The sequence below is a fragment of the Cheilinus undulatus genome, linkage group 1 (assembly GCF_018320785.1).
Source record: "Cheilinus undulatus linkage group 1, ASM1832078v1, whole genome shotgun sequence".
In the NCBI taxonomy this organism is placed as follows: Eukaryota; Metazoa; Chordata; class Actinopteri; order Labriformes; family Labridae; genus Cheilinus; species Cheilinus undulatus.
Window position 1 is genome coordinate 17,259,300 of NC_054865.1, and position 26,814 is coordinate 17,286,113.

The window sequence follows — 26,814 nt, forward strand, 5'->3', positions numbered from 1 at the left end:
CCATATTTTTCCTTGCTAAAAATGCTGACTGTAGTTTGATGCTTTCCTGAGAACATCACATTTCTTTTTTACTTGGATTATCAGAACATTTTCTCAGAGCTACTTTTTATATGTATAGGATTGACAAGTCTGGTGGCTGTAGTCTGAAATATCTTTCTTTGATTACTTCTTCTTTCTGCTCTTGAACACTTCCTATTGCTGGTTAACCTCAAACACGTACATGCCCTTGTCAAGGTTTAACACCAAGTAACCAAATTTTGAAACTACAGTGAAAAAACAGTGAAAAAGGATCCTTGCATGCCATGCAAGAGCTGATCATGTGACTTTCCGAACTATTCCATCCATCACACTGCTTCAGCACAGACAGACACATGCACAGAGGCAGATACCTTAGCTCGGGGATTGAGGTTGCCGATGGCATCGGCTTTAAAGTCATTTTTATTCTTCCTGCACAGCACAGCTGTGATGATGATGATAATGAGTGTTACCACAGCGATGGGGGCCAGCACTGCAGCAAGTATCCAAAGGTTATTAGGAGGATTTTTCACCACAGCTGAAAAGCAGAAAAGCACTTTTTTAACATCACCACTTCATTACATATGATCCAATAGACTCTGCACACTAAATGTCAAAAGGTTGTATATTTATTGGTTCATTAAAGTATGATGCACGGCCAACTTTCCCCGCTTAAACATGCAGAATCATCTGTTATCCCAAAGGTATTTGACAGCTTAGCCTGATATACAGAGAGCCTGATTCAGCTATTGTAGGCAGTAATCTATAAAAGGATGCAGCTCTCCATTTTCACTCTCCCCTTCTATCTTCTCTTAGCAGTGAACTGCAGTCCAAACAAACACTGTCCTGCCAGGAGCATTTCAGGCATTAGAGAGCAAAGAGCTTTCTCTTCTCCCCTCACCCCAGCTCTTCTGTCTATACTCAGCATGACTCATGTGTTTCAGTTTGCATGTCTGTCTGTGGTTCTGTCTGTTTGGCTGCTTGTCAAATGCTAGAAGGATGCTGTGCTCACGTTCCGCCTGCAGCTGGACAAAGTAGCCCAGGGTGAGCGCCATGGTCTGAGAGTCCACTGTGTTCAGGACCTTGGCGGCTGATGTGCCGGATAAAGGAACGCCATTGTGCTGGACGTAATAGGTCATCTCTGCTGGATTTTTCAACCCTGAAACCCTGCGGATGCTCACCATCTGAAGGGAAAAGAACAGGGAGGAGACACGTTTCCTTGAACTACAGAACACTCAGTATCTGCTAAAAATGAGTAATTGGTTTAGTGCTTAGAATCTGTTTATATTACAAAAAGGAAAGGAAAGAATTCATGTATGTAGGTTTGGAATCTCATGAGAGAAATCAAGAGTACTTATTCTATAAAATATTCTACCTCTGGCTTATTTTTAAGAGCAATTAGCAGATGATGAGCTGAGAAGCTCCCTAATTATCACAGCCTGACCACGAGTTATCATGCAAGCATGTGCAGGAGTATCGGCGTGTGCATCTCATGAAATATTCATACTGTAAGAAATAAGCTAAAACTGTTGGTTTTTACTTCACCTTCATTAGCCTTCTAAGCATCAACCAGCACATTAGAGAAAATACAAACAGACTTTTTCTCTCTCTAGCTCAGCACCTTGTTGACTCTTCCAGAAGTAGGTCAGACCTGGCCCTCTCCTGCGCTACTTTCTTACCTGGACAGTGTAGCCGTCTACAGCAGTAGCTCGTCTGAATCGAGTGCCCTGCTGCCCTGCCAACACAAAAAGCTCTGCCAGCCGCTGCTCCATTAGACTGGCAAAGCTCTGGTACTGTCCCTCCAGGCTGGCGTTATCCACATCCTGGATCACTGCAAATGTAGACAGCAGAAAGTAGAGGGCCAGATGGTTGTTGAGAGGGGCAATAAATAGTTGGCGAAGAAAGACGTGGACAAAAAGATGGAACAGAGAGGGGTAGAATCAGAAATGTGATGATACACATAGCTAGGGATGTAAAGACACCTACCGTCAAAAATCAACATAAATATGAACAATGTAAATCAGTTTGACAGAAATGTATTGCAGTACGCTCTTTTTAAACCAGCAGAGCTCTCCCCCAGCTTTTGGATGCTTTTGGCATTTGAAGAAGAGAGGTTGAGCAAGTGAGGTCTTTAAGGTTGAGGATATTGTTAAGTACTGCAAGAGACACATGGAAAACACAAATAATACAACCAACCTGGATTAGCACATTAACAGCGCCACACTGTGGCAGACACCTAAATGTATTTAAATGACAATGTGTCCAAACGAGTGTTAATTTTGACAGCCATTTTAAATTCAGTTTTAGTTAAAATTTGGTGTTAGACTCAGTTTTCATTCTTGGACGTTTTAGTCTAAATTTAGTCAACAAAAAGTTCATTTCAGTCCAGTTTTACTCAGTAGAAAAGTTTTAGTGTTAGTCCATTTTAGCCTTTTACTTTTATTTTCTTTGAAGTAATTTAATCAGCCATATTGTAAAATTAATAAAACTCCCAAACACTTTAATAACTGCACTGTCAATACCTAAATATATACAGAAAAAAATACTGACATATCTAGAATGCTCTATCATCTCATCTCTTCATTTGTTTTGACAGATTTAACGTACAGAGGAGAAATAAGATGGATTTTGAAGGTTAACCAGACCAGCAGCAACATATCAGACATATTTCATTCCTGATGATGAAAACTACAATGCACAGCAAAAGCTGTAATGTTGAATTCTTTTACTCAAACATGTCAGAGTTGATTTTTAACTCCCAAAATGTAATTTCAAATAAATTCTGAGTGAAATGGCCCACAGTGAAAATCTAACCCTGGAGAGAATTGATCTAAGCTTTACCCATTGCTATGTCAAATGAGTTTTCCCATCATGTCCTTGGGCAGAGTGTTTATATGTGTTTTAGGTGTTTTAGATGTGTGTAGATGTTACCTGTTGTGCAGTGATCACTGCTGGGATTCCTGTGCTCATGGTTTTTGGTTGATTGCTGTTGTTTTTTATGTTAGACACTTCTGCAACATGAGTGAAGTTATCCATTAAGTTAGTCACTTTCTGCCTGTGGTGGAGAATGGTCTATAATAAAGGGTGGAGTGCAGACTCTCATTTCAGATCATACTTGCTGCTTGCATCTTTTGGCTCCATCATTGCCCTAAGATATCTAACTCTGCCACTGTTATTCAATGTGAGGAGACAATCTTATTCAGTATGTCAAAGTAAAGTGCTTTGCACTGTGTTGATAATTAAAATCATACCTTACATCTACACCCAAAGTAACAGGGAATAACACACATTGTGTCAAAAGTACACTTTTTTATGTTAAAACAAAAACACTACAAGAGATATAAAATATGAACACTTTCAAAAGTGTTGATTTAACTCATTGTCCATGAAAATTATATGAACTTGAAAAAAGTGTTGAATTCAACACTATGGGAGTTGGAGTGACACTGAAAATTTTGCCGTGTACTTTTAATCAGACTTTGTGTAATTAAAGATCTATTATAGATCTATTCTATGTTTAGTCTTTATCATGGAAGAAAAGGTAGCTGACAAACATTTTTAGTCATATTTCAGTCAATGAAATCAACTGCATTTCTAATTTCAATAGATGCTAGAATCAGGGATGAAAACAACTTCACTAGTGTAGTATCCTGACAGCCCACAAGTGACACAGTACAACGTAGAATGATTCAGCACAGCTCTGTGCCTCTGCTCTCTGACACATGGACAAGGAACAAGGAAAGAAGGCGATAACAATCCTCTGATTTTCTTTTCCTTTCTCTTGCCTTATTCAACAGAGATTGATACGCTCTAAGACCAAACGGTAAAAAGCTGTACTAATACACTGAAGTATCTGACTGAACTATGATAAAACACATCAATGCTGGTATTATTTCTGACATTTGCACCAAACTGATAAAGATCTGCATTTTATGACTTTTAATTAGCTCAAACGGACATCTGCTTTAAAAAATCTTTCCTGAAAAGGCATGACTTATGTGATGTAGAATCCTACCATCGGTAGGTTTCTTCGTCATAAACTTTATATAAAAGGTAGAACGTTATCGCCTGTAACCAACTTTACCAGACTCTTCAGGGGACTCTGGAGGGGAAAAATCCTTCACCTCAAAAGACCACTCTGAGGCAGCAGTGCTGCAGGACTCTGTGTCACTTTCTGGGAAGGGGACGTCACCGTTACTCCCACCTCATCTGGAAAACCCTGTCCTTTTCCCCTCCCTCCTCTCAGTACCAAACTGACCATTTATGTGCACTTTTCAAAAGTCTGACGCTGGCGGAACTAGCTCTGAGCTGGGGGTTACACTTTACATTTTAAAAAACAGCTATTTCAGCTTAAATTTTTTTTTTTTTTTTTTTTGAGTTGGGGGAACACATTTTTAGTCTAAAGTAAACAGTACTATTATGTATCTTTTGTCACTGTATTCAAATTAAATTTGACAACCATCCCGTAATCTGTAGAGTTTTCCCAAAATGCCTTTGGGCATTGGAGATTTTTGCACCATGTGTAAAGTTACTGACTCAGTTATTCAAGTCCACCTCCACCTGTGGGGAGCAACCACAGTGGATAGTATAGTGAACATGATAGAAGAGGATTTCCTGGTGCAGTGTGCACCTTTCAGTTATTGTCACTTAAGTTGGACTACCTTGAGTGGAATAAATGTTCAAGATTAAAGTACGTGATAGAATTAAGGGAAAATTGCAGCAAATGTAGTACATCTAGCTTTTTGAAAAGTTCTTAAAAATTTTGTTCTAAGTTGGATTTAAACTGAATTTTTCAGTGTAGTAAAGTGTCCATAGTGTAGTTTAACTGATAAAGTCAAGAGTAAAATTGAGTTAATATAAATTACAATGGCAAACTATCTGCTACTAAACAAATACTGTTTTTTCAGCAGGCTACTTGAAACTATGACACTTCAAATATTTTGAGTTCCAGTAACTCATCTGGGATTTCAGGTTACATTATAGATTTTAACTTAAGTCTGCTCAAAAAATGTATATACTCTACTTAAAAACTTTGATGTAATCGGTTTCAACAAATATTCTGCATATTTTTAAATTTACAGTGTAGTTTGTTTTATCAAGTAGACATAGTAGTGCATTTTAGCATCCTTATCTGTGTTTGAAATGTCATGCTATGACATCAACACGAAGGCAAAACTATACGGCACATAGACCTCAAATTGATAATGAAATTGAAAGCACTACATGTCGCCATTTTGCAAGGAAAAACTGCAATTGATAGGGCAAAGAATTAAATACCAAACTGATAGAGTATGAACAGCAAGCACCAGATGCTGTCCCATGCAATGTAATGCCATTTCTGATTTTTCTATGCTGTTAGAACAAGGTGATGCTAGTCAGGTTCAGAACTCTTAACCACCTAAATTAGTGCAAAAGCCATAGACATTACTACTTATGCTAGTGTTTTAAGTATTTAGCTGCATAAATGCATTAGAACCATCCACTACAAACTAACTTTTAAAAGTGACAAATAGATCAGTAAATTCAGTGTCTTTTCAAACTCTCTGTGCCTCAGTGCTGGCAACAGGCTTATTGAGACATTTCTTGGTGCCTTAAATGTGCTATTTGATGCAGGAATTGTTGGAACTTTGTTTCATACTTATCTATTATAAATTCAGTTTGGAAAAGGTATATTTTGTAAGAAGCTGTCTGTGCCACTTTTTATTAAGCAAAAACCACGATTGCTTTATTAGCAACTACAAAACCTCCAAAATAAAACAATACTTAACTCAAAAAGAAACATATGTTAATTTAATATTTTGTGATATATTGTTGAGGTATTCAAACAGAAACTGTGAGGTAAATCATGTGAGCCTTGTATCATAGTTTGTATCATTTTGTGAGTTTGGTTTATCCTTTCAGTTACACATTTTAAAAGAAAGTATGCCAGATGTTTGATTTCCCATGGTTCTTTGTGTTTCATGGTTATGCTGATGATCCAGTTAGTAGCCATAACAGTTTGAAAACTTGCAATAAATCGAGGCTGATCTTCCTTGAGGTTTTTTTTCAGTCTGCCCCCCAGTGGCAAAACATCTCTTAATGCAGCTTTAATCTGGTTCCCTCTCATCAGACGTTTAAAGGCAGTGATGCTGGTTGTACATCTTGTTCAGAGTGAGTAAATCCCATTATGTAGGGGGTGACCTTGCACTGGCTTGGCCTCTCGTGGCAGTAAGTGCAGGGCTGAGAGGTTTGAGAGCCACATAGGCTGATGTGAAGGGCCATTCATTATACAGTAGAGCAGTGTGGGCGCCCTTGAACACTGAGAGATATGTTGATTAATGAAGCCAGAAGAGGGGATACAAGACAACAAGAAATTCAAAGGTCATGTGCATCATATTGATCAGTGAAAGGCTTGATTGCAATCATTAATGGATGCATAATGCCCTTTGGATTACTTCGATATCAGTCTGTATTGCAACTGTAAAGGAATATTTCCATTTCCAATGTTTTTGTATACTGTGATAAAATCCAAACATTCATGGCTCAAAACTATAGTCAAATTTTCTTTGGCCTCATTTTAAAACATAAACACAAAAAGTCCCACTGAAGATGTGTGAAACACAATGACAATCTTACCTGTAATTACCCAGAATTCTCTGGTGGCAACAGAGGTGTTCAGATTGTGATACTCCAGCGCTGCAAAGACATGAGAAAGTGACAATTTTACTACTCAGAATCAGCATAAAGCTACATAAATCAAAACATGATGTTCAATCTTCAATCATCACCTTTAATTATTAGAAGTAATCTGACAGACAGATGACACGGAAGACAAACAACAGAAAGAAAGAAAGAAAGAAAGAAAGAAAAAGAACGAAAGAAAGAGCCAAACAAAATGACAGTTTACAAAAATAAACTAACAGGAAGATTTTCAAGATGGAACTGAGGTCGTACAATGAGTCTTGAAGTGGAGACAATTTAGGTAAAAAATATAGAAATGTATTCAACAGCAATAATTTAATGATAGAAATATTTTCAAATACATATATATATGTATATATAATATATATATATATATATATATATTTTTTTTTATTTATTTTTTTTTTTTTTTGATCAGGATTAAATTTGATCAGGATTATTTTTTTCTAGTTTGAGCTGCTTCAACTGAAATATTCTTAAGCAAACTCTGTCTTTGCACTCCCAGCTTTCTCATGCCCCTCTTTCCCCCAAGCCAGTTTTAGTGCTGGTGCTCAGCTAGTTGGTTCAATTTAAGACAAACCGACAAAAAACCATTTGGAAAAGGGTGGAAAGAGGGTATAAGCAGTTAAACTTCTGATCTTGCGATAAACATCATACATCCCACTATTAGCTTTAGCAATGTAAACTTTAGCAATCCCAGCTGCCGCAAACTTAGCTGCGTGGAAAATGTAGATACATAGCTTATGTAGCACCTTTGTGAGCTTAGTTTTCGCTCCGTTGGCCACATAGCTCTGTTAGCTATGTAGCTCCATTAGCTATGTAAAAAAGTTTTTGACTTGTAATTTCGGTAGCCTAATTCTTACCATAACCCAAAGGTTAGGGTATGGGACGGCGTCTCAGATGAACTGTCTGTGAGAGTGGCTGTCAGAGATGAACAGTCTGCAGCCAGACCGTCTTGCACTGTTCAGCTTCTGCCCATACCCTGCATCTAAGCTTTTTCCTTTCTTACACTTGCGTCCACAGCATCCTCCAAAGGAACAGTCCGTTGTGTAAAATGAGTTGCAGACCATAACATGTCAGATTACTGTAAACTATATCCTATGGCATGACAACATTTCTCCCTAAATCTATGTGCATGTCCCAATCATGTGCACCCTTTGAATGACATAAACATAAATCCTTTAAATTTCTCTCCCTCACAGACAAACTAAACTGCTACATTCTCTTCCTAATATACCGCCTCCCTCAGAGAGACTTGATGTCACTTTCTCTGTTCAATGTTGGGTTGTGAATGCTTCATTTTAATACATATAGTTAACTTGGCTTTTTCTAAATAAAAGGGCTAACTACTCACAAACCCACACACTGATCTAAAGCAACATCATTTCATAAAAACAAAAACTCTTGATTGAAATGTTCACATGCAATGTACTAAGTTCTGTGCTTTTGGCCAATGATACTTTTGTTATATGCCCTCACGTCCTATCATGCTTAGTCGTACTGAAGTGTCAATTTTGTTTCGTTTATGATTGTATGTTTTTGATGTTTTATTAATATTTAAGCTACACCACTGGTGAGTTGGCTTTTGCATTATGTATAACTCTGAAGTTACATCTCTCACACATGAGGGCCCCTGCGAAGGATTCAAAGGTAGAGGCCCTGGGCTCCAGCTCTAGCTAGCCCCAAATACAGAGAATGCTGTACTTGAAGTGGACACGTCCAACCTGTTGCCTAATTTCCACATCATTTCCTACTCTCTCTCTTCCAAATTTACTGTGCTATTCACTGTCCTTTCCTATACAAATAAAGGCCAAAATATCATCTTTTTAAAATATTTTTGGAGGGACTTTTTGCATTTTATTTTCATACAGCAGCTGAAGAGAGCCAGGAAACACAGCAGCAAGTAATACATACAAAAAGTATGTGAATCCTTTGAAATTATCCAGTTTTCTGCATTTATTGTTCATCAAATATAATCTGATCTGCATCTTAGTCACGAGTATAGACAAACACAATGTACCTAACCTAATACCACACAAACAATTCTAGTATTTAAAGTCTTTATTGAACACAGCCACTAAACATTCACAGTGCTGCTGGAAAAAGTGAGTGAACCCTTAAGGCTCAGTTATGCTTTCCACGCGGATGGCCACACGGACAAAAACTGATGTGGAATCATGATGCGGAAACGTCTGGTGCATTTATACCTAGTGCCGGCTTTCTCTTCCCCGCAATCTGATATTCTCCCAAAAGCTCGGGGGCAGTGTCTTCAAGAATCATGTCTGTAGTGTGTTTAATGCAAGTCATAAAGGAAGATTTGTTGTTTACATCACGGAGAACCACGAAGAGAAGCTGCTGTGTTTACTGTTGTTGTTACAGCATAAAAGAGAGAAGAGATGGTCCATACAGCCACTCAATCAACAGAGGAAGGACAAGGAGGAGTACAATATTCTTGTACCGCCAATGCGAGAGATAGATGAGGAAGTACATGGCAGTCTCTGTGATCTTTCAAAGAAGAATCATACAGGTGTTTAGATTTTCTGACTTCTGTCACCAAATGCTCCTCAAAATCGGCCATTCTAACGTCTGCCTCGCCGCATCTGTAAAAATTTCGGGGATGTGCGCGGCCAGACAAAAATTGGCTGCACAGGAACCCCGCAAAGGGGCGTGTCTTAACATTTGACATCACGTTTGATGGACACTCGCAACCTCGCAGATGCGTCAAGCAGAAAACAGGCTTTAGGCTAGTGATTCCAAAAAGAGCTAATTGAAGTCAGGAGTTAGCACACCTGAAGTCTAATCAATTAAACAAGATTTGAGCCAGGTGTAGAGCTACTGTGACTTATAAATATATAAAATAGTTCCCAAGTTTATCAAGGTATCCTACAGGATAATGTCAGGGTGGCTGTCTGCCTGCTGAAGCTCAGAAGAAGTTTGGTTATACAACTGGACAATGACCCTGAACATCAAAGTAATTCTACTACAGCATGACTTAAAAAAAAGAAAACCCTCCTTTTGGAGTGGCCCAGTCTGAGCCCAGACCTGAGTCCAATAGAGATGTTGTGGACTGACCTCAAGAGAGCTTTTCACACCAGACAGCCTAAGATTGTGGATGAGCAGAAACAGTTCTGTCAGGATGAATGGTTGGAAATGCTTTGTTGAGGTTATTGCTGCCAAAGTAGGTTCAACCAGTTATCAAATCCAGGGTTCATTTACTTTTTTCCAGCAGCACTGTGAATGTTTAATGGCTGTATTTAATAACAGCTTTAAATGAAGCCTAGCATTAGTTCATGCGGTACACAGTAGTCATACACCCAGCTGATCCCAGTTGTTTAAAGTAGCTACTACATAGGCTTTATCACCCTTGGTTCTAAGCTTTGGTTTAGGCACATCCAGAAACAGCTGGTTGTTTAACCACAGTGCTCTAGCTGGTGTTTGAACATGGAGAATCCAGCTGGGTAAGATGGTGTCAGTCCATTAAGAGCTTTAAAAGCCAATAATAATTTTTAAAAATCAATCCTGTAATGTACAGGATTTCACAAGAGAGAGAGCAGGTGTAGTCCCTCTTTTTCTTACCAGTGAAGAGGCCAGCAGCTGCATTTTTATAAACCACAGGTGGGAGATGGATGACTGGTTCAAACTCGCATACAAGGAATTACAGTCATCAAGCATGGCTCAACCTCTCTAAATCTTTAGAAGGGAGATAGGCCTTTACTTTGGATTTAAGTCTCATCCAAAACAAGCTAGACCTAATGAGCTCGGCAAATTTGGAAACACCGTCAAAATAAATCTAAATGTAACAAAAAGAGTAAGAAAGAATGGCCACATCTAAGAGTTTTTGGTTGTCCTTTCAGTAGAAAGCATTAGTTCCAGTCAAATTTACAAAAACCATCAAGAAGCATCACAAGGACAACTTCAATTTCACGCTTCTTCTTTGCCGCTTTCACTGCAACAAGTGGTCTCAGTGTGGTTCCCTGTTTGTGGTTGAAATCTCAGGTTAGAGTCTCATTATCACTACATGTCAGACAAACACTGAGGCACACAGAGCGTTCAGCTGCCAGAGCTCTGGTTGTCTTTGTGTTCTCTTACATCTATTTCTTGCCTGATTAAGCTTTTGTGCTGCAGGCTGCTGCAGTGTTTTTGGGAATGCTGTCACACCGGCCTGTGAGAGCACACTTGCAACAGAAATGTACACTCAGGCATGACAGCGGAGAGCAGAGAGAGAGGGGCAGGGAAGGGGGGTGGGGATGCAGATGGAGAGGAACAGTAAGAGCTTTGGTTTTGTTAATAGATAGAGCTGCAGGGCTGTCAGCAAAACCAGCCGACAATGTCGATAAGTTCCAATCATGTGGACTATAATAATGTTGTCTAATGAGGACCTGAGGGATACAACCTTTAAGCATATTTAAAGTCACTCCAAGGTCTTCAAAAGCACCAATAGGGAGCTATTATCAAAGCAATATTTCATTTTAAACATCAAACCAGGCTTCTAGTTTTAAATGACTTGTAATGCTTTCTAAAAAGAGGCCTTTTTTCGAATAGCTCCACTCATATTCCACCTGAGAGACATTGGGGGAGTAAAAGAGCACAGCGTGGCTGTCCAGCCTACACAGGAACCACGTGGTACTCTGAGCTACAAGCTGGCGCATTGGAGTGGTGTGCGATCGCAGGCCTTTCCTGTCAGAGCAGAGCCCAAGGTGGTACGAAAATCCCCCACTGTTAATTATTTACTACAATAATTGGCTTTGAAGTGAAGAGGCAGCCGCTGCAAGCATATGCTCTCACCTCCTGTGAACAGTGTAATATCACTAATGGTGAGGCTGCAGAACAAACAGAGCAAAATCCCTGTCACACTCTCTCATTCTTCCTCTCTCTCTCCTGTCTCGCTGAGTTTCTGTGGGTGTCAGTGTTGTCTCCCTCAGTGTTTCTCTAATGGCTTCCTTCCTTTTCTCTGTTTGCCAGCTGATTCATCTTGCCTGTCGGTAACTTTTCTAACATAATTCACTCCCAGCACAATCTAATCTAATGGTCACTAACAGAGATCCTATTAGTCCCAATTTACACAGCGTGTGAAGCAAACTTGTGGTCTGACTAAAATGACACTGACGATGTAATCCTCATATGGATTTTAGGGATGTAAGCCTTATTTTTTCAGTTTGTTTGTGCATTTTTCCTTCATAATATGAGGCTACAATATTCAAAGGTTTAAAATGGGACCTTCTTGTTCCAGACATATTTCATAAGAGTGGCCAGACAGGGCCAATGGAAATCTTGTGCTGCGACAAAGCCAAATCCGTAACTAAATTTCAGAAATTCTGTTGCATTACAGGCAGGATGGTAGAAGTCAGCCATGCTCAGAGCTGAGAGGTCATCTACGTGATGCTTTTCTGCTGCCCAAATTCATATGCATGAAGTAATTTATTCATCCCTCCAAGGCTGCTTTATTTCTCGCTGTACACAAAGAGCTGTCCCTCCATTTTTAAGTCACAGGATGGCCCTTACACTTGGTTTTACATTAAAAACCAAATGTGTATGTGTAATGTTGAAGTTTGGACTTGTGAAAGAACAAAAGATCTAGCAATCCAAAGAGACGGAGTAGAGATGGGAATTTATGCTCTTTTCAGTGATCTGGCTCATTTGGCTCAGCTCAGCAAAATGAGTCTGCTCTTTCGGGTCCCAAACCACCTCATTCGGGTACCTGTTTGGCTTCATTTGACTTGCCAATTGTTGCAATGTTATGACATAGGATTGATATTTGGGCAAGTATTTTACCCCAACTATGCTCAATTTTTTAAATTGATGAAAATATCATGTAATTATTTTTCAAAATGTACTGTCTCCCCAAAACACCTTGTGAGTCAGACAAAATCTGCTCACTGGTATGTATGACACACCTAGCATAAAACATGAATGTTACACAATCAAACCTGAGTCCTTAATGCAAGGTGGGCCTGTGGTAGGGGATCAAAGATCATTCCTACTAATCAATCAAATAACACACAGACACACAAAATCTATCTACAAATAATAATAATAATAATCATAATATAATAGTTATAAAAAAATATAAAAACGGCTCTCTAACAGGATCTGGCTCTTACCACTCACATAAAAGAGCCGGCTCGTTGAACTGGCTCATTCACAAATGACCCATCCCTAATATGGAGACACTTCCTTCAAAATAAAGGCATATCATGGATTAAATTTTTCCTGGTACACATCTGCAACCCACTGAAAATGGCTTCACAACCCACTTTAAGTTCCTGACCCACCCATTGAGAGCCAAGGCTGTTTAAAATTCTCACTTTTGCTAAAATAAACATATCATTACGGTTGAGTAGTCATACAAACCCTCCTTTTATAGGATGGGGTAAAGTAATAATCAAGCTTTTTCCCTTAGAACTCTCTCTCTCTCGAGTATTTGGCATGCAAAAACTGATCAGTTGTACAAAGTCTGGTACCTTTGTCTGATTTATATTGGGCCTAATCTCTCTGCTATGATTTCAAAAGAAGTTTCTTGAGTCTGGATTGCAACCTGTGATAAGGGTTACATGGATGATTTCCTGGCTCTTTCTGTGTACCTGTATCTATTTGAGCAGTTATTTGTTTGTTTGCATGTTTATGTGTATTTTTTGGATTATGTTAGCATTGCTTCCCCAAATGTTTGCCCAGAAATTAAGAAAATCTAAGCAACATTCTGAAAAAAAAATAAAACAAAACACAAATATAAATAGTAAATAACAGAGATATTAAATTTCTCTACATTTCAACTAATAGCAAATTTTAAACTGTAAGTTATGACTGTTGTGGCCTTTATGACCAAATGTTAATTAACATAGCAGTAAGGAAACAGTCAGATTTATAGAAGTGATGAAGAGATGCAAGGACATTGAAGGCTCATGTATCCTTTACTTTCTATCTGCCTATGGATACGGACAGATCCTCCTGTCCATAGTCTGTGTTCATTTTGTCTGTACTTGTCTCTTGAAGGTAATAATACCTTCAGTAATCATGGGAGCAGATTTGAGCAGTGTGTCCAACAGTTCAAACCAGAGCAGCATTACAGAACAAAAAAGCATAGCTTTGAAAACCGCTGAACTTTAAATGAAAATGCTGCTGAATATTGAATTGTTAGAACTATAAACATATTATCTTAGCTCATATGGGCACAGAAACAGACAACCAAAAGAGAACAGTAGAGCAGAAATCAGTAATGCAGCAGCAAAGGAGAGGTGATGCTCCATGTGGGACTGCAACTATAGCAGAGGATTAATTCATCACTGTCCACTAAAATGTAACAGATGCATGAGTGTATGGATACTATGGATGCTCCTTGTACACAAAGGGAGCATAAATGAGCCTTAATTTGCATTAAATGTCAGTGTAGCTGTTCATGAAACAGAATGTCTGTTAACAGAAAATCCAGTCTGCAGTGTTAGTCACGCTCTTCTGTGTCAAAATGAACCATATTAGGACAGATGTTTTTACCCCTCAATTTACATTGTAAATACTGTTAGCTCCTACTGTCTCGCTCTACTTCAGGGGGGTTTGTGCCCTGCTCCTTGTGAGCGACCCAGCACTAACAATGTAATGCAAAGCACCTGAGTCCAATTGGAGTTGAAGCACTTTGTGGCTCTTACTGACATTGTGTCCTCCTGACTAGATCTTGGTTTTTGTTGTACTTTTTCTAAAATAAACGTTGCGCTGGACAAAGTGTCTGCTGAATGGCATTACAATATTGGATGCTGTGCCCTTGTATGAAAAAATGAGCCTTAACAGCAGGGCAGACTCCAGTCTGCAGTGTTATTCACACACCTCTGTGGTAAACTTGAATCATTAAAAGACCGACAATCCAATCAAGTTGTTTTTTATCCCTCCAGTTCTGTACTTAAAGGCCCAGTTCCTCAATTTTGATTGGTCATATGACCTTTATTTCCCCTTTTCCCCCTGAATAATTGTTTTAAAAGACTGATAGACCAGAGACATCTAGCATTCTGCTCTGACAGAATGATCAGGTGTCTTTGATTACTTTGGTTTCACTAGGAAAAACCTATGAAGGCAGAAAATATGCAGAGCAGTGAAGACTGAACCTGCTGTGACTCATTTCACACTGCTAAAAGTAGTACAAAGATGTCAAGGACTACGAGGTAAATAGATGCTAAAAAACAGAAAAGACATACTGTATTGGTTTACTACATGAAACAGTAATAAAAAGGGTAAATGTAAATCAAAAAATAATTTACAAGTCTTGATTTTAATTGTTCCTGACTTTGGGGGATGCTGCAGCACTGTCAGGATCCATTCCTACAAGGAGGAAAACAGCTACAAATATTGTATAAATACAGATACTTTGGTGCCATTTGTAAAAAAAAAATAAAAAAAAAGAAGAGAACACAAACAAAACTATTTTGCCTCTGTGTGGTTATGACTATTTAAAGGCTGAAATGTCTGACAAAGGCCACATAAATGTGCACATCTAGAAACAGTGAGTCATATTTTTCTCCCAAATTCTGCTAAATAAAGTACAGAGAGGTTTAGAGAGCATCTATATCCTTTACTTGCTGGGCTCAGCAGAGGAGAAGATGGAAAGTGAAAAAGTGCCCTCAGGATTAGGCTCAGATACTTGGTAATGCAGGGTAGACCCTAGTTTAATTCTTGGCTCAAGCATCAATTCTGCTGTGATCCTGAGCATGATCCTGCGTAGCCAAAGCTCAGCCTTGTCAAACTGACCAAAGTCTGGAGAAATTCAAGTACCACTGAAAGAAGCTGTGGAGACTTATCTCTGCATGAGCAAAAACATAACCAGGGTATAGGCATAAGGCGTGGGCCTCTAAAATCCACAGACAAAAGCTGCCTCTTAATTTTCAAGGTGCCGTTGACCCTGTATTTAATACATTTTCATCACAGACCCAAATCTGATAAGACAGAGGTAACCTTGGATTATGTACGCTTTTAAACATACACAAGCATATATACATTTACACAAGCATATCAATGAACTGAAATACTCTCCAGAATAGAGGCAGGAATATTAGTTGTACTTTCCCCTATGATGCACACTTAGGCTTCAGAGTTTTTATGCTGTTGTATTGCTGAACTGGTAAGTTTTTTTATGAAATGATCATAGTATATTTATGTGAAAAGCACCAGGGTACAACTGATTTAATGACAGAAGTGTGTCCAACTCCACTTCAACAGGACATGCCTCCTTTATTCAGTTGGCCATTATGTCACATACCAAACAATCAGTTCACAAGTTTGAGCAGAAAACTGGTTGTATGTCTAAAGATGAAAACATGGGGGTTTACAATCTAAAAATCGCCATGCTATACCATAATCTTATTTTATCTCCAGCTCTCTTCATTTCTATTATGCTGTTCATCCTGTGGGTTGCAGTTTTCAACATGTTACAATTCAGCGATCAATAAACATGTAATGCTGCAGATGCTCAATTGTTAATCTGCATCTTAAGACTCAATGAATCCAGAAGAAAATTTGGCGATATTTCAAAATAAAACAACAGTTTAACTGCAAATTCTTAATAGATGGTAAAATATGGCCAGCATTAGAATATGAAGCTTGTGCTTGACAGCACTGTACATCTACGTATTCACACTAGGTGGTGCTGATGTGCTAATTATGCAAACAAACAATTTGACAAGAAGGAAGAAAAGGAATAACAGTAGAGACAAGTGGCAGGAAAGTGGCAAAAATGAGTCGAGTGGCAAAAAAAAGTGGCAGAAAGTGGCCAGAATAGGTAACAAGTGGCAAAAAGAAGTTGCAAAAATTTGCAAAACGTAGCCCATAAAAGTGGAAAAAAAATTTGAAAAAGAAGAAAAAAAATATTAGTGGCAAAAAGAAGTGAAAAAAATCAGAGCCAAGCGGCAAAAAAGTGGTAAAATGGATAAAAAAGGGCAAAAAGGGGTCAAAAGTGGAACATAAAAAAGGGCAAAAATAGTTCAACAGGGCAAAAAAATGGGTCAAAAGTAGCAAAAAAAAAGTGGGAAAAAAGGGTGAAAGTGGCAAAAAAAGAGGCCAAAATAGTTTTCAAGTGGTATAATAGGTTAAAAAGTAGCATTGTTAAACAATATCAACATCAGACCCTAAAAACTGCTTCACACACTTTTCAGCTCCAGAATGAAGAAACTTTTAGCCAGAACGCTAGCACCAATGCTACTGATCCAACACACATGCACCGACAACATCAATAAGTCAAAACAGGGGAGAGCTATTCTCTGGGTCTTTACACTCTAAGAAATGATATGTTGATTTTACTTAACTATGTTGTGTCAACCGGTTCCACACAGCTGTGTTGTTTAAAATGGAAAAGCAAAACACTATTAACGTGAACAACACATATTAAGTAAATCTAACTTAATTATCTTACTTTAAAGCTACATGATATTACTATATTGCATAACTACAACAACATTATGTTGGATTTACTGACACTACATTTAGTCAACTTAATATGATTGAGTTCAACTTACTTAACACAAATGAACATTATTAATGTGGTAGGTTTGTGTTAAGTTAAATTAATACAATTTAAGTTGCAGGGCTGCACGATGCACTGAAAAAATGTTTTGTTGATCCTACTTAATTTTATTAATTTTAACAGTTGCACAAAAGAAATTTACTTAGGTTTCACAAAAGTTTTTATGTTACCATTTCACTTAAGGTGGACTAACTTGTGCAATAATTTGCAGCAATGACTGTTAGCCATCCACTAAATCAGTAGGTGAAGTTTCACCAATGTCAGTGTGCCATCCACCAGTCATTGACAGTAACAAAAGTAACATTGCCCCCTATAGGCGGGACCTCTTTAATTGAGACAGCAACTTCACTCATGGTGCACTTTATTTAAACAAAGTGTCTGAGAATGTGTCATAGTAGAGTATCTTTGCATGCATTTCATTTAAGTGAGATGTTATATCGTTTTAATCTCCTGTGTTTTGTAGCCTTGAAATCTCTTACTATTACGTTATTCCAATGAAACCTTGTTAAGTTTTCTGTAAAAACTTAAAAGTTATAGTAATTTTAACACAACAAAGTTACATAATATGAACAACATCACTATTTCATTTCTAAGAGAGTAGGGGCCCAGCCAACCCTGTAGGCAAGCTAGAGTACACCAAGGGTGAGGGATATCAAAGTGGCCCAGTCGTTGTTATATTTTCCTGAATGTGGCCCTCAGTGAAAAAGTTTGGACACCCCTGAGTAAGAAGAAGGTTGCATGCTAACTTTAGCTCCCGTCTACAGAAAAGAGTAGTTTGGTGTCCAGCATCTTTTCAGTTGTAGCTCAATAATCAAACATACTTAGGCGTTTTTTTGTCAGATAACATAACCTTAAAAACTGATACTTAATTTCAGCATTAAAACATCACAGCACTTAAGCTGACCACCTTCAGCATGATGTCAGAGAAACACATGTTGTTGGGAAATGGTGCACTGTCAACTGTGAGTGAGTTTTCCAGAATATACAGACTGCTTTCCATCAGTTCAGGATCGAACAATGAAAATTAATGGGTGTTTTCTAGGTGAATACCAAATCACTGATCAGCCGTTGAATGTGACTGTTTTAATTGTGTTGTTGACATTGTTTTTATTCTGTTTAAAGCATTTTTGTGTTGCTGCACACTCAGCATTACTGAAAATGAGGGCATGCCCTCAATGATTCTTTGAGATTAAACAAAGGTTGAATGAATGAAAAAATCAGTGTGCGGATGGAATTTAAATCCTTACATCCGCTGTAGGTGGTAAGTTCTTTTGCTGAACCCACATTAAGCATTGACTGTGAACAAGGTCAAACAAAGTAGTATTCCCATCCTTCAGGGATCAATAAAGAGTCATAAAAATGATGTGTCTCATTATATCTCAGAGTTCTGCATCTACTATATCTCCCTCTGCCAAGCAGCTTACATATCATTCCCCAGTTCCTCTTGGGGATAGAAAAAGGCTGCACACTGGAACTGCACTAAGATTGCTGTTTAGACTCCCGCTGAGTCCTTGTCACTCTTCATTTGTTTTTCTCTGAGTACATCTCTACCACAGATGGAGAGCTGGGCTGAGTGTCCTCAAAGGAGGCTGAGATTAAAGACAAAGGGCTTCATTGCATCTGTACATCAAGTATCTTTAAGGGACCCTGTCATTAGAAACTACCGTGATTGTTAAAGCAGCAGAACAGTCACAAAACAGCCAATTACAGAGAAGCTGCACATCAGTTAGACTTAGAGGTTGAAATCCTCTGCACAATGTGATCAGACAGATCCGGATCATGAAAAAGGAAGTCACAACAATCACTGGCTTCTTAAGAGTTGCCAGGAATTGATTTCTACTATAAGAATAAATCATTATTTTTAATAACTTTGGTTGCATGTCTAAAACAATAGATTAGCAGGAGGGTTTTTGGTTACTGCAGTAATGTCTACGTTAACTTTGGGTCTTCAGTACTACAAAGGTGGTTCATTTCCTCCCAGAAACCTTTTCTGAGGCAAGTTATGTGCTAGATAAGAGATTTACCTGTATGAAACACCTACCTACTAACTAATCAGATCTCTTTATAGAAGCTCTATAAAATAGGCTATAGAGTCATGAACGACATTATTAAAGGTACATTTATTACATTAAGAACCAACTTTGTGTTGCTGCTGATAGTGATCTGTTTCATTAGGCTAAATAAAGCCACATCAAAAAAATATATATAGTACAGTTTCTGTTAGCCAGTTGTTACTGGTCTTTGGCCGGTTTTACAGGTCGATGTCCAGCAGATAAAAATATTAAAGGGCCAAAATGTCCGGCTGAAAATATGCCAATTACGAAATTAGTAAATAGTGAATAATTAATTACAGGTTAAATATTGTTTTACCTCGAAGATATATGGCAAGAATCCTCTAATATACACTCAAATTAATATTACTATGACCCACTCCTTGTGTAGTGCTAGGGTTGCTTATCTATTATCAGCATACGGCTGTTTTTATATGTTTTATTGCTGTTAAATGCAGGTTATTGGTCACATGTCACTATCTAAATTGAACACCTGGTAGCTGTTCTAAATAGCTAAAGTTTGTAAGGACTGCTGCCATTTTGGCTGGAGACAAAAAAAAGTCTAGCGTTAATTCTAAACTAAAATAAGAGGAACTCTTTTCATGGTTTAGGCCCTGGCATGCTTTGTGGATTAAGTCTGACATTTCTGTCTCTTGCATTAAACAAGGGGAGAAAAAGCCAACAACTGTTGATCTATTTCCTTAAATCTACTTTTAATTGAGAGCAAAGTTTTTCCATACTTTATAGCATGCATCCCCTAAAACAACAATGCCAGAAGAAGGTGACACCCACTGCCCATACAAGGAATACAGCATGTGTTATTGCACCAAGGATCATGTGCAAATGTATGTATTTTTCAGATAGTACTTTCATTTCACCATGAATGTCACTAGTTGAATTCATTTAATGTGTATATTTTTAGGATTATGGGTAAAATGAACTTCTTGGAACCATTTAAAAAAGATTTTGTGTTTTTTGGAAAGCATCCCACAACCTCCCACTTTGGGAACCGCTGATTTAGAGAACTAAATAAATTATTTAAAACAGAATACATGATCTACTCCTACTGTGTCCTGTTGCGCCGCTGTTAAATGACCCCTGACTAACAGATGTAATTCTGGATGCAAATTGTACTTGTAACTTACGCTCAGCAATGATAAGTGGTGGATAGAAGAGGAAGTAGCCCACCAGCTCAGCTGACAGCTGACCGAGGAGGTTTGAGGCAGTGGTGCCGTTAAGGAAGAGAGTCCCATTCTTCACAGTGTAGACCAATGACACGTGTGGAGAGTTTGCAGCCTGAGAGACACTCAGCATCTGGGAAATAAAGAGGAAGCACACTGCAGGCTCAAAGTAAGAAGAAGGCAGAGTGGCTTAGGTATAACTGCTTTAAGTGTTTGGACTTGCATAACTAACAGAGAAACTCAAAAGATTAGTGCACATGCTGTCAAGCACAATTAGAAGAAATAACATGTAAAACCTATTAGTGTGTTGGATCAGCAAATCATCAAAGAGCAATGGAGAGGCATGAAAGAGTGCAAAAATACTGTAGTCTCAATTTTTCTCATTCATGCATAACCATCAAATAGGCTCAGAATAGTTTGCACTTAAATGTGGCAGCTCATTAAAATTAATACAAACACTGCCTCCCTAAACATAATTAATTTGCATCTCAGAAGCGGCTTAGGTTTAAAAGGAAAAGCCTGATACACAGAGGGACAATTTGCACAAATTGCACCCAGTTTGCATCTGTTTGTATCTGCCAGATGAACTACACTATGCTGTAATATGAAAGTGTAACAGAGGTTTGAGTATGTTTTAATCTGCTGTTAAAGATATAAACTATATATATAATAAAAAAGTGTAGCATATCATTGTAATTAGTTTAACTGCTGTTTGGCGACTTTAGTGGCTCTGGCTAAATACCAGTATTGTTGAAAAGAAAATTTCAGGTCTCTCTCTGAGTCTTACACAGATTCATATGAAGACACAAAGCTTTAAGTTGCTCTAACATCATGTTAAAAATCCTAATACTGCCAATGCTACAGTAAAGGGAACACCTACACAGCTCTAAGAGCAATCTAATAGTTACAGCATAGTACCTGAACAGAGATCCTGCTGCTGACTTTGAGCACTTTGGCCTGTGCTTCTGAAAACACCTTTTCCAGCCTCTGCTCCATCATTTGAGAGAACCGGCAGGATCGAGGATCATCCCCATCTCCCACAAACTGCAGCACTGAAACATAAAATCACACAAAAGTGTACAGTAAGAGGACATTTAATGCATTTTTTAACATTCCCAGCGTGTGTTTATTATATATATTTGGCTGCTTTAAATAGCAGACAATTAGAATATGATGTTATTTTAGGGATTACTTCTCAAACCTAGATTGTTTTCCCTGAAATCTCTCCAGTGCAGCGTCACAACAAGAACAAATCAGTGTTATTCTCCAGCTGATCTCTGACTTATTTTTGTCTTTCATCCTCTCTGAACACCAGCTGACCTGTTTTGAGCTGAAAGCCGGTGGCTGGTATGGGTCTCCACGTTGTCACCGGGAGGGGCAGTGCTGTGACCATGGGGAGGTACTGTCGCAGATCTGCAATCAGCTTATCACGGCCATAGGAGTTCAAGCCTTCCAGTACTACAGAGGGAACGTAAACCGTGTCGCCTCCGGTCACATGATAGGCCACTGTCATGTTTGGGGATCCGAATACCGTCTCCACCTGAGAGAGGGAAGAAGAGAATAAGAGGCCTTTCTAAAAGCATTTTGTTGTATATCAAAATTTCCAAGAAGTGCTGGTTCGGCTCAGTTCGTGAAACAGGGACTCTTAAGCCATACATCTCAACCCTCTACTCTCTACTCCAACGTTTCCTATTCCTGCATCCATCCCATCAGAAAAAAGGCCAAAATGATTTCACTGAAAGTGGGATTTCCGGCGTGGCTAACTAGGTAGTCTAGTACTTCTGGGTGAGGAAGCTTGTATGTTTTAAAGCAGTATTTTTGACAGAACATTGAACAACTACTCACTGTGTCATCTCATTACCTTAGTCAATACATGCAAAATCTAAACTTAGCACAAAAAGTAAGGGCATTTGTGTTTGAAAGATTACTTCTTTGTTGTAACAATGCTTCCTGGCAATAAATCTTACACCACTGGAAAGCCTTTTAATTTCCCTTTTAAATGATGCCACATTTGTAAGAAACATGCATTTGTTGGATGAGCAGCAGAGCTGAATATGTGGGATGCGCCTATAAAAAATTAGTCAGATCTTCTCTGCCAATGCCAAACAGCTATTATGACATAGACTCATGTTTAGTTGTTTGGTGAATTGGATGATTGAAGTCTGAGGACACAAACATATTTGCAATTTAACAATTTATTCATTGAACAAATGTGAGCCTCAGTGAGTGTGAAGAACCATACACAGCCACAACAGCCTGGCACTTCCTCATGCTGGTCACCAGCCTGGTCACACACTGCTGTGGGATGGTAGTCTCTGATGAACCAAGCACTGTGGGGGTGAGTTTTGACATCTTGGAGAACAGAATTCAATCTCTGACTGTGGAGATACAAGCTTCATTTTGGGAGATGCCACCCCACACCAAAAGATGTTACTGTATCGGTGCAGCAGTCAGCATTGCATTCTCTACATCTTCTCCACAGTTTGACCCTACAATCCAATCTGATGTAAGCAGAATCTGGACTCATCGCCAAACATAACGTTCCTCCACATGTTCTAGCTCCAGTGCACTTGTTGCCGACACCAGCGCAAACAGGTCTGACGATGAAGGGCAGGCATGACAGGGCTCCTGGCAGCTCTATGAGCCTGGAGATTGGCTGCATGAAGTCTGTTCTGGGTAAAGTCGTCGGTTAACCTTGACGGCAAATCTGTAGAAGACAGCCTATTGGTTTCCTAAGTGCTGACAGGGGCACAGTCTTCTTGGGGTGTTGTATTCATGGGAGCCCACTTCACGGCCTGTCTCTGACTACCCTGTCATATGGACCTTGCCCTTCAGTTTGGAGGAGGTACTAGGGCTCACTCCAAAATAATGTTGCAACTTGGTTTTGCAGAGCACCAGCTTGAAGTTGTCCTATTGCATGGCCCCTAACAAGGTCAGGCAAAGATGGCATGCTAATCCTTGTAGCAGACACCTACTGACCACTGTAGCAGGGCTCACGCTCACAGGTGCCAAACAGGCACCTGGTTGTCAACACCTGGGGGTATCAGAGGCTCAAAACAAGAGTCAGTAGCAACAACAGAATAAACTATTTGGCATTGGCAGAGAAGATTTGACACATTTTTCATGGGTGCAACCCATATACTCAGCTCTGCTGCTCATCCAACAAATGCATGTTCCTTACAAATATGGCACCATTTAAAAGAGAAATAAAAATGCTTTCTGATAGAATAGGATTATTGTTACAACAAAAAAATATTCTACCAAACAAAATTCCTTACATATGTCTTAGGTTTAATTTTGAAAACCCTGGAGAATAACCAGACTCATAAGCAGGTGTAAGCAGCTTATCTGCACCAATAACAAGCTGACATGAGAGTACACATTGATATATTGATAAGGCAGAAAGGTAAGATTTTTAGCAGTTTAAGGTCAGCAAATACTTCAGTATTCAGTATGCCCAAAGTAAATTATCAACTACTTTCTATAATTTTATATATATGTATATCAGCAAAGAAAACTTAAATTTCCCTTTAGTGACTTCCCCTTAAAAAAAATTCTAGTTGACATAGCCAGAGAGGAAAGTCTTTTCTGTGGCACCTGTGTTTTTCTTGCAACAAAAGGTCAGCATCCATTATGAAAACAAACACAAGTCACAAGTTATTATCATAAGATATCAAATTAAAAATGAATAGTCTCCTTATGGAAGTTGTTTTGCATTGTTTTCATTCTTTCATTAAACCCCTGGAGACATGTTTTAATTAAAAACTCTTCTATTATGTGCTTTGTCTGATGGTTTCATGTCTAAACAGTAACCATGTGAGTACTTTGAGAGATTGCTATTAAGATTTTAATGCGTTCATTAATGTTGACTCAAATCAATTTCAGTCTGGCAATCGGGTTTGTAATTATTCAAAACATTTATTGCAGAACACAGTTTGTGTTTGACAGCCTCATCACTCCTCACAGATTTATTTTGCTGACAGAACTTGAGGAGATAACCCCCTGTCAGAGCATATGGGTGGATGCTGGGGTGGTGGTGGTGGGTGGAAAACAAGAGAATGGATTCAAGACGATAGGAGAGAAGAGGGGGAGACTGGAAATCGTGCAGCTTAAATAGATGGCCACACTGGGAGGATGCTTGTTCAGTGATTGGATAATTGTGCAAGTCAGGCAGTGTTAATTTTGTTGACTAAAACTATGACTAAAAAATGTTAGTTGACAGCCTTTTTTTCCATGACAAAAACTAGACTAAGACTAAAATCAAAAATAGCTGTCATACTGAACACTGATGTCAGGTGTGAAATCAGAGCAGCTCCAGTTGTCTGTCTGAACTAGTTTGTAGACTGTACTCCATTCATGGTATTCTATGCTTTAAATTCTGCCTGTTGTTTTTGTAGTTTATCTTAAACTTCATCTGATTTGCAAGTGACCTTTTTTCTATGTTAATGAATTTCCAATAATTATTTCATATATGATATGTTTTATTAATCATTTTATTCCATGCCAACCCTGTCTCTAAACAAGCCCTCCGACCCAGTTTTTTTCTTTCCCTCTTTTCTTTTTTATTTGTTCACTTACTTCTTCTGACTAGTTTCCATTAGTGTTTACTTTTTTCATGTCTTATTCTTCTATTTATAACAATGTACCTTATTGATAAACAATGGGAAGATGATTTATTTTAGCTTTCTTTCAGTGTTCACTGTTTTGTTAAGAAAAACACTGGGTAATGTTTAAAATTATCCCTCAAATAAAACTATTTTTAAAAAGGGAGATAATTTAGCATGTCTATTTGCTCTTGTTTTAATAAAGAAATGTGACCCGATGTTAATAAAACTGCCCTTATACTATAGTTACATCCAAGCTAATTGCTAAACCAGCAGCCGTTGTATGTACCGGCTTACAGTACAACTAAAGTTTGCCCACAACTATCGCAAACTCATGCCAAAACATGTCAGGAGAGGAGAAAAAGATCTTATCCACACATAAAGCTGTGCTTTGCTCTCTAATAAACAAAGACATGTGGTCTAGTTCTAAAAAAGGACCGCTGATTTACTTTTAAGGAAAATGTCTTTGACTAATGCTGATGTTTTTTGGTTTGATGATTGTGAAAAATAGAGTTCTGTTTCAGAAAAAGGGACCTTTGCTATAGCAGATTTTATCGGCAAAGCCTGGGAGAAAAGGCTGAGTGTCTTGTTTACCACTGAGCTGGGAAAAGATCATGCAACTTTGTAACTGTAATGAGTTTATTTTTCTGTAAAACACTGCAATTGTACTTCTGGGGTCTTTGAAACCCATGAGGGTTGGCCCTTTATGTGCATCACAAGTAAATAAAGAACAATCAATCAATCAATCAGTCAATCAATCAATCAATACAGTACAATTAAACCCTGCCTGTAGCTACCACCATGTTCCTCTTAAATAACGCTGATTGGTCAGGTCCGTTCAGATTGGAGCTTTGCAAGATGGATCAGCCTGATGACAGACATGGAGTCAGGCCATCTGCTTTGCCAGGTTAACTTTGAGTTGCTTTATGCCTGAATGGTGGTCTATAAATGAAGTTGCCCTGTCACTATTATACTCCATAATTTTGGGAATTGTAACGTCAGAGCTGCACACGTGGACCTCACAAAGGGTGGTTGCTACCTTAGAAGTGGCACATGGATCAAGAATGAATAAAAAATACAAATTAACGAAATACTGTCTTTAAAGTCCATGTATTAATAATAACTATGTAATTAATCATTCATTCATTTCTAATCAATTTGTGTTTGTACTTCCTGTTAAATGAAGTCTTGTGAATTCAGAGCCCAAACAGCTTGTGTGTCCCGGTGTGTCTGTCTTAGCTTCTATTATCATTTGAGAGCTCTTATAGTACTCTCTCTCTATGCAATTGCCTGACATGTGCCTACAAGAAAAATGTCATTATAGACTGTTACACTGGCCTCAAGAAGCTGTTTTATGCTTTGTGAGTTTGGTTTTTCAGACAGCCAACTTGGGGCTTACACAGCGCTCATATATTTCTGGTTTAGTCTCTGCTGTTTTCATCTCTTGTAGCCTTCTTAGTCCCGCCTATGCGATTTTTTTTGGTCTGTTGATTCCTATAACCTTTAAATATAATCCAGGCCAGAAACCCACTGTGGTCGGAGAGAAATCTTTGCATTATTGTGACTTTCTTTCTCCACTGAGCAGTAAATAAGACTAACCTGAACCAGCTAAAGAACTGGACCTGAAAGCCACTTGGAGCCTTGGTGTATTTATGTGGTAGTTAATGGACAAAAACAGTCTCAGTATGGTCTTTAGGCAGGTTCGTAAGATGGAGTCATCAGTCATATAAGCAAATGAGCTCAATGACAAATATTGAAATGCATTAAATTGATGGGGCTGTTAA

The 26,814-nt window shown here is 38.5% G+C and overlaps 1 protein-coding gene across 1 annotated transcript in view; it reads right to left on the reverse strand.

Annotated features, from left to right (window-relative positions):
* kiaa1549lb (KIAA1549-like b) overlaps positions 1-26,814 on the reverse strand; it is a 140,591-nt gene that overhangs the window by 33,525 nt on the left and 80,252 nt on the right. The window contains exons 5-11 of the mRNA XM_041792076.1: positions 21,747-21,966; positions 21,345-21,478; positions 20,391-20,559; positions 6,631-6,690; positions 1,695-1,846; positions 1,028-1,199; positions 390-553 (exon numbers count right to left, since the gene is read on the reverse strand). Of these exons, the coding sequence (XP_041648010.1) occupies positions 390-553; positions 1,028-1,199; positions 1,695-1,846; positions 6,631-6,690; positions 20,391-20,559; positions 21,345-21,478; positions 21,747-21,966 (1,071 nt within the window). The remainder of the gene's footprint in view (positions 1-389; positions 554-1,027; positions 1,200-1,694; positions 1,847-6,630; positions 6,691-20,390; positions 20,560-21,344; positions 21,479-21,746; positions 21,967-26,814) is intronic.